This window comes from Eublepharis macularius, chromosome 1 (genome assembly GCF_028583425.1).
Source record: "Eublepharis macularius isolate TG4126 chromosome 1, MPM_Emac_v1.0, whole genome shotgun sequence".
Taxonomy (NCBI): Eukaryota; Metazoa; Chordata; class Lepidosauria; order Squamata; family Eublepharidae; genus Eublepharis; species Eublepharis macularius.
In genome coordinates, this window is record NC_072790.1 from 196,711,610 (window position 1) to 196,720,340 (window position 8,731).

The 8,731-nt window shown below is 43.1% G+C and overlaps 1 protein-coding gene across 1 annotated transcript in view; it reads left to right on the forward strand.

Annotated features, from left to right (window-relative positions):
- Positions 1–6,072, forward strand: part of MTA3 (metastasis associated 1 family member 3) — a 201,412-nt gene extending 195,340 nt beyond the window's left edge. The window contains 1 exon segment of the mRNA XM_054989242.1: positions 5,922–6,072. Coding sequence (XP_054845217.1) covers positions 5,922–6,072 — 151 coding nt within the window.
- The last annotated feature ends 2,659 nt before the right edge of the window (positions 6,073–8,731 follow it).

Here is an 8,731-nt window from a genome sequence, read left to right on the forward strand (position 1 = left end):
TATATCCGTTGCAAGATCCTTAGTCTTTTGCTCAACCTCCTCCACTTTTTTATTAGTTGCTTGCAGTTCCCCTTTTATTGCATCTATATTTTTTGTCAATCCCGCTACCTCTTCCTTGATAACATCTTTTACCTCCGCCTTAATAGCCTCTTTCATATCTTTTAAGTCTTTTGAAAGCATTTCCTGCATTTTTTGCAACAATTCTTTGTGATTATCCACCACTCTTTTCTCTAATCCTTCAATCGATGCATCCACTTGAGCTTGGCACTCTCTTTACGCTTTTTTTCCAGCCATTGTGGGGCTCTGCTTCGCGCCTCCCCACGTCTTCGCTCTCTTTCTTAAATCTGTTTTGACTTCTATAGCCCTTCTCTCCTTTCAGTATATTTAAATGTCTTTTTTAACAATTTAAAAATAGTTCCTTTTAAATCCAAAATGTCGGGCTTTTTTCTCTATGGTTTCTTAACCTCTTCTCTTTGGTTACTGGCTTTACTTCATACCTCACTTAAAATGGCGTACTTCCTGTTCCTGAAGTCCTTGTAGCTTTTCCAGTAGTTCCTTTGTTTTGCTTCTGGGTCTTCCTTCTTCTAGTCGATCTTTTTTCTTCCTGCCCTCTGCTGTCCTCTCTAAGCAGCACCTTCTCTGCTCCCCTGCTTACTTCCCATCTCACGATGTTTCTTCCAGCCCAGCTCCTCTCTCTCGCTGCTTATCTCACTTCTAACCACAGGTATGCATAAACAATATTTCTTTTCCGGTTTTTTGTACTTAAAACTTCACCAGCGTTCAAAATTTTACTCAATAATTAATCCTTGATGTTTGTTCTATTAAATTCTGTCCCTTTAACTTTTTTTGTCTTGGTCTTTTTACTGTCGTTTAATCTATAAAGTCCGATAATGATCTTTACCTTTCGATGTTTCTGTGGGTTGTCTGCGCTGTTTCATTCACTTATATTTTGTCAAAGCTGTTACTGAAGCTTGGTTTCTGACGATCTTGTGCCAATTAATGACTCCTGAGGTACTGCAGAATTGTTAGCTCGCCCTTCTCTGAGGGGACCTCAAGGTGGTGGGGAGAATCCTTGATTCAGAACCCCCCCTCACTGAGATCACACTCTCTCGGGGTTGCAAAGCGTTCAAGCCCAACTTCTCCCTGAAATTGGGTCGACAGCAGGTGTTCAGGCGCCTCGCTTTCCAAAAAAAACAGTGCCTTGGACAGCCCAAACTTGGGCTTCTTCAGACCGTCATTAATCCCAAGCCGGAAGTCCAGTATCCCTGCATGATGATATCTCTTCCTTCATGACCTAGAAGCAATGGTGTTGTGCCAGGGCCCATTCTTTAGCACTTGAAAATAAATTGGCACAAAAGAATCTGCCACGGTGTGACACTGTCACTTTCAGATTACACCAGAAGTGATGTCATTGCACGGGGGCCTTCCTTGTCTGGCCTACTTGAACCCACTGATCAGCTAAGGATTGGCAGGTGGAGTGACTTACTGGGAGATATTCTACCATGAGCAGGGACCTGAGAACTCTAAACCTAACTAACCATAGATAGTGGGGTGGCCTTTATTCAAATAATCACACTAACTATAGTAAGTTTAAGTAAGCCATCACTTTAAGCTTGAACTGAGCCAATAAACATATTTTTATTTATATAAAAATGAACAGAGATAAATACAATGCATTAAAGTGACACATAAAAACTTCATACAGACAGAAATCCAGTTAATTTTTTTAAAAAAATCTTAACTTCTCCAACTGAGCTGTCCATGGCCATTCCCACACGGCTTACCTGAACACAGGACGCTGCGCAGCATGCCGAAAAAAGGTGGAAGATCGCTTTTTCTCGCAACATCGCGCAAAACTCGCGAGAGAAAACATGATCTTCCGCGTTTTTTTCGACATGCTGCGCAGCGTTCCAGGAACGGCCCATGTGCTTTAAAGGGGAATTTATGCACAATATTGTGCTTCAGAATGGATGTACATTGATTGTACATTCAAATGTACATGTAACTGAAAGCAAGGCTGCATAGATATATGGCATACTTTTGATTGATTGATTGATTGATTGATTGATTGATTGATTGATTGATTGATTGATTGATTGATTGATTGATTGATTGATTGATTGATTGATTGAACTTGTATTCTGCCCTCCCCACAAATGGGCTCAGGGCGGATTTGCATCCTCCTCACAAACCTTGATTTCTGTGCCCCACTTACAGAGGAGAAGTGGTTGGCAACCAGAGAGGGGTGGTTTTCAGTGGTGGAACATCTCCTCTGGAATGCCCTTGAGGATTGTCTATTGGGAGGCCAGGTCTTTCGCTATAGCAGGAGACCTCCTGACCTGGTATACTGTTGCCTACAGGACACTTTACAGAGCAGTGGGGGGAGGGGAATGGATGGGGCTAGTCAGCATTGTGTTGACACATGACCTCATTTCTAGTGCAAAACTGGAAGTGATGTGATTGCATTGTCATGACACTCTAGGATTCGCCTCAAACTCTATGATTTAACAATAGGGTTTTGAATCAATCCTTGAGTGTTGCCTCAGTACAATTACATCACTTCTGGTTTCATGCCAGAAATAACATCACACATTAGTAGAACACCAAATCATTTGTCCTTGCCCCTGATTTCTCTGCCAGGGTGCCAGCTAGGGCTGGCAATCTATTTACCTAGTGCATACTCTATTGCCTTTTAGGTGCCAGGCCAAAACACTTCTTTTGACCTGCGTTTTTAAACCAAGGAGGATGAGCTTTATAAAAAGTTTTATAGTCTGCTTTTATCCCAATCATTTTCATACAGTTCATTTTTGGCTACTAAATTCTTTGCTTTTATGCTCTGGCTGGGTTATTAATGGTTTGTTAATTTTGATAATTGTATGCTATTTTTATGATTCTATCATGTTTAACTTTGGAAGCTGCTTCAGGTAGGTCTCTGGAGAGGCAGCATATACATTTACGAAGAAGAAATAACTTTGACTGTGGATCCTGACAGGACTCTCTCAGTTTAAGCACTAATCTGCCCCTCTTTTTAAAAAAATCAATTCTCTGGCTTTTCACTATGTGGTATTTTTATTTTAAAATGAGAGCTTCCTTTTAGAATATGACAGTTTTGGGGTAAAGGTATCCATAGCAGCTCCCCCCTCCCTCCCCATAGTAATCCTCCAAAGAACTTATGCAGAAGAACATTTGGAGATGGTCTTAATTTTTCAAAGAATTTTTAAAATTATAACTATCTTAGTCTTAGATATTTTATGTACTATGTGGAGAAACAGATTTCGCAAGGAACTGTTTCAGCCCATGTGTGAGAGAGAAAAACTGTCCTAGCGCTCTTCTCCCCTCTCCCATTTAACTTTTTCTCTCTAGTTAACTTTCTCCTGCCACCAACTAATCTTGAATATTAGGACACACTACTCCTAAGGGCTAGTACTCAGGGCTAGTACTCCTGAGGGCTAGTACTCAGGAGTAGACATGGGCATAATCCAAAAAATAATCCCGATTTAGCTGATCGTGATTCCGCGGCGGCACCGAACCCAGGTACCCGAACCTCACTGATCAAGTCCCGTTTCCGATACAGAATCAGGAATCGGGAAGGCTGACGCGGGAGGGCGCCCCACGGCTTCCAGCACTAAAGGAATGTTGGGTGAGGAGGATGGCGGCCGCCAGGCCCAGCAGGCCCGTGGAGGCGGCGGCGAGCTACCTCCCCTCAGGGGGCAGGGGGGTCTGTCCCCACGGGAGTGTGCTGGTCTCCCTGGAAGCAGAGAGAGAGAATAGGAATAGAGCCCAACCCCAGCTGCAACACTCCCCCCCAGACCTGAGCCCTCAGCCGAGGTGCCCACCGAGCTTGGCCCCAGAGCTAGGCGGCAGCCCTGGAACCAGAGGAGATAGCTCCCTATTCCCTAATTCCCTATCCGCTGAAGCTCAAAGCTAAAGCTCCCCCCCTCTCTCTCTTGTGCTTTCTCTCTCCAAAAGTGGCAAGTGAGAGCTTGCCTCTGTCCCACTCCACCCGCGAGTGGAAAGTGCAAGTTTGTTGCGCAGCACATGGCTATTTATAAAGCCTGGGTCTGCTATGCAGGAGGGCTGTGTTTGGCCGTAAGAGCTGCCTCTCAGGCTTTGCAGGGATGAGATTCGAGTGCCCGTGGCTACAGAAGAACACCCCTTCCCCCACCCTCCCCTCTCTTCTCCCAAATGGACGAGACGGGCGCGCACTTTTCTGGCTGCTCCATGGTTGGAAGGAAGCCCTGCTGATCAAGGAAAGCTGGGCTTCCATTCACGTTTCCAGGGCGACAGAAAGAGGGCAAACAGCTCCGGCATTCCCCAGGCTCTGTTTCCACGGGGCTCCGTTCCCTCAGGAACAGATGGCTGGCGCCAGACTGTCTGCAGACTGCAATCCCGAACGTAAACTGATCGATCCGATTGAGACCCGATAGAGCACCCAACCCGACTGCTGAACCAGGAGCTGTGGACGGAACTGATCAGCCCGGTCCCGATGGCGCAAATGCCAAAATCGGGGCAATTTTCAGTCCGCAATTCTGATCGTGCCCATGTCCACTCAGGAGCCACTTGCTGCTTTGGCAGTCAAAGGCTTCACTCTGCTTTTGTGTTTCCCTCCTTTCTCTCACTCACTTTAGAGAGCTCTTTAAGGAAGTAGGGTTCTTCCTTCCCTTTCATGGTAGATGTGAACAAAAAGAGCTAACCATGGGTCACAGAGATCAAACAAACTGCATTCAAAATAGAAAGAAATATAATAAGGAAACAAAAGGCATGCACATCATTTGAAATCACAACAATATAAAGAATGGAACTATAAGATGGGAATGAGAATATAAAAAATGTGAAATATAAGAAATGGGAATAAATTGCAGATCCTCTTTCCCTGCTCACTTACATACCCCTACAAATTAAGATATGGGGTAGGATCCTTAATTCTAGAAATTGGAGGTAATTACCTGGAGTCAGTGCCTCAGGGTCCTCCACAGCAACCAAAGAACCATGTGCCCATGGTCTCTATCCTGCTACAAGATGGAAGTTAGCTGTTTTGCAAGATTGCTATGGAAGAAGAATAGGAATCTTCTTTTATAAGCTCTGCCCTGCACTGCAGCCAATTCTGGCAGAACCTCTGTCTGTTCTGTTCTGAAGGAACAGTTACTCTCTACCTTTTGGCCTCCCCCAGCCCAATAGCATAGGTATAACTTTGGCTTTATTCTTCTTCTCTGGCTAGTGCCATCTGCATTTCAATGAATCTTGATGGCTCTGGGATAGTAAATGACTCCTGCCGCCCTTCGCAAGAAGAAACACCTTATAGCCTCTGAGTGCACACATAGTGCAGGCACATTTATAGTAATTGTGGGGTGCAAGGCATTTCACCACATACAGTACTACCAGACAGAGTGTGTGAATGATTATTTCTATGATCTCATACCTTGAATATGAGATGCAAAAAAAATCATGTCTAAAATATATTTTGTTTACATAAGGATCTCATCATTTTACTTTCAACGTTTTCTCCTTAAGAAAAACTGTGTAGTCTATATTATATTCATTTTAGATAAGGCTGCATCCCTCACAGCTTTGGTAATGGAACAAGTTTAGATCACTTGGGAAATTTTCCACGCAGTGCTGGTATTAAAAATTCCAATCTGGTTTGCCCATCACTTGTAACTGTCACTTCACATACACTCAGAACAGCACAGGCTGCAGCCACAAGGATAGGGAACCTACCCTAACTCAGCAACATATGAACTGAGCCAAGAAGGGATTAAGAAATGAAATTTCTATGTTGGTTTAAAAGAGGATGAATATACTCTCTTCCCCCAAATACTTTGTCTGGGACTGGTGGAATAACTGTTCTCTATTTTTGATAAATCTCCATTGCAAAATGTCTTACCTCTCTTTGTCCATCTATTTCTTTTTCTTCCCCACAGAAAACGTCGTAAGCAGTTTACTCGATCACAGCTGAAAAGAGCTTGTAGGACCCCATGCACTTTAATTCTGAAGAAGACAAAGCCCCATATGACTCACAAAGAGACTTATGACAATTTGAGCAATCATTCTCAGCTGAAGATACAGCAGTAGCAGCAATGGTGAAATCTGTTCATTGGTTATTTTCAAAGCATCACACCATACAGAATATTTGTTGTTATTGTTGCAATCGAAGATCATTCCTTCTGTGAAGACAGTAAGGACTATTTTGGGTTGGATCTTGCTTTGTTCAAACTCTACTCACAGTGGGTAGCTGCTTGATGAGAAAAAAAGAATGCAGCCTTTTCATGGTAGATTCAGACATCCAACCTACTATCTGTGAACTTCTGCTGCGAATATGAAAATGAAGTGGATCTGATATTGAATAATATAAATTATAATATGGGCCATCTGAATCCACCCTAACATATATATATTTATACCACACTACTGTTTTAGCCTTTTAAATTTCTATGTAAACTGCACTAGCTTGAACATGAAGCCAAGCTGGGCCGTTTCCAGATGGCTTACCTGCACCCGGAATGTCGTGCCACGTTGCGGGGAAAATGCGAAATATCACATTTTCTCATGCGAGTTTTGCATGATGTCGCGCAAAACTCACGTGAGAAAACGCGATATTTCGCGTTTTCCCCGCAACGTGGTGTGACATTCCGGGTGCAGGTAAGCCATCTGGAAATGGCCCTGGTGAAGCATAAATGCCAAATTTCATCACTTTACACTGATTTTGGGATGTCCAGTTGGAAACATGTTAGTTTTCAAAAGTGCCAGATACAATGAAATTGAAAGGCAGAAGCAGGTCTGATTGAATTTGGGTCCTATCAACATCCATAACTAATCCTGAAAATGATTTTTTATCAAATCTTAAAAAGCAGTAACACTTTTATTCTAGTGGCTTTTATGAAGTGCACCTGTGGGTCTAACAGTGATTTCTTTCATGAAGCTTAAAGCTTATTGATAACCCTACAGTGTCTTGAAATTAAAGGAATGTTCCTCAGACAATCTAACTCAAATGCTACTCAGAGTGACAGACATTAACTTTGCATTACTTAATTCCTTCTCAGTGCTCAAAAACACTTCATGGACAGTATCTCAGTAATCCTTCTTTGTAAGTGGTAATGTTTCCATTTTTTTCAGAGAGGTGTAGATACTGAGGTCTAGTGGCTTCCCTAGTATAGCATCAGAGCTAAGACACCAAGGGCGCAACAAGCTGTTAAGGTATCTCTAGGTCGACCCAGAGACACAATCATTTTAGAGTCAAAGCCATTTAGAGCCATTTAAAAATCCAGCGGTTACCTAGTCTCACTGAATTGAAGCTCAATCCGCCATTGTGGCATTTTTAAATGGCCTGCATTCAACTCCAAAATGGTGGCAGCATCCCTGGGACCTGCCTGGGGATTTTGTAATGTCTAGTTGTGCCCTGAGTTGTGCAGTCCGATTTCTCAGTTAAAATCTTCCTTCTGCCATGGATACTCATCTCTGATTTAGGCAAGCTATTTCTTTACCCCAGTGGTACTCACTCTGCAGCTTGCAGACATCCACTTTTGCAATTACCATCAGTCAAAGAGCCACATGAGTACTGTATGCCCTGTGTGTCATCCCAAGCACATTTATAAAATAGTATAACTATTGATATTAAATGTGTAACTAACCTTTTAAATTAAGGTATTGCATCTGGGCATATAGGATTCTTTGTCCTCACCACTGTTGAACCTCAGGCAGCCCTTGTGTATCTGGAGTGAGGAGAAGGGCTTCCAGCTCTGTCTTCTTACTTTCCTTATCACAAGGCACAGCTACTGAGGTGAAAGCATGAGATTGCCAAAGTGCCCAGAAGACAGCAAGCTAGCTGTGGAGAAAGGGGAGTGAAATCACCACCACTTCACTGTAGCCAACTTGCTATTTTCCTGCACAGCTACCATGATGGTAGTTTTGAACTCTCTCTCCTTTGCAGTCAGCCTGTGCTGTTACTGACAACCACCCAAGTACTGAGTGTGGAAGCTGTGAAGAAGGGTGGGGTGTAGTTGGAGAGAATGGGCCCTTTACTTCCATTCCTGACATAAGGCCCACAGCTCAGGGAGATGCACAAGGGGATTGTTGATTGATCTCACAACACTCTAGGAATCCCCAAAAAATCTATGATAAAACCTGGAAGTGACATTACATCATCACTTTCTCACCCCCCCTCCCCCGCTGCTCTATTGAGCAAGTACAGGGGACATTGGATCATTGGTGGGAGAACTGACACAAATGTGTAAGAGGCAACCCTAGTGCCACTTCCATTCATATTAAAATAGACTGGTTACATCTCATGGCCTGGAAGCTGACCAGGAATTCCTCAAACTAGAGCACTCCGACAGAATCAGGGCAACCCATTTCTCTTTGCCCAGGGTGGAATTCATTTTGAGAGGAGTCCAAGGAGGACACCAAACTCATTCTATTTTGGAATGTTTGCAGGAAGACTTCAATATGGGCCACAGTACCAGCACATTGAAATATTAAATTCTCCAGTTTTGCTGGATCATGATGGGTATCAACTGTCAGGGAAAATCCCACTGGAGGTATCAAAATTGAATGAACATTCACAAGTACTCATACATCAAACTTATTTGAAACAATTTTTTCTATTTTGATAATTTTTAGAAAGTGCAAGGTGCTTAAAGTACTCTCTCTCTAAAATAAATATAATAAATATTTGTACAGTACAGTGCCCTGTACAGTACAGGGTTTCCCCTGACAGTTGGTAGCTTTGTAGTTT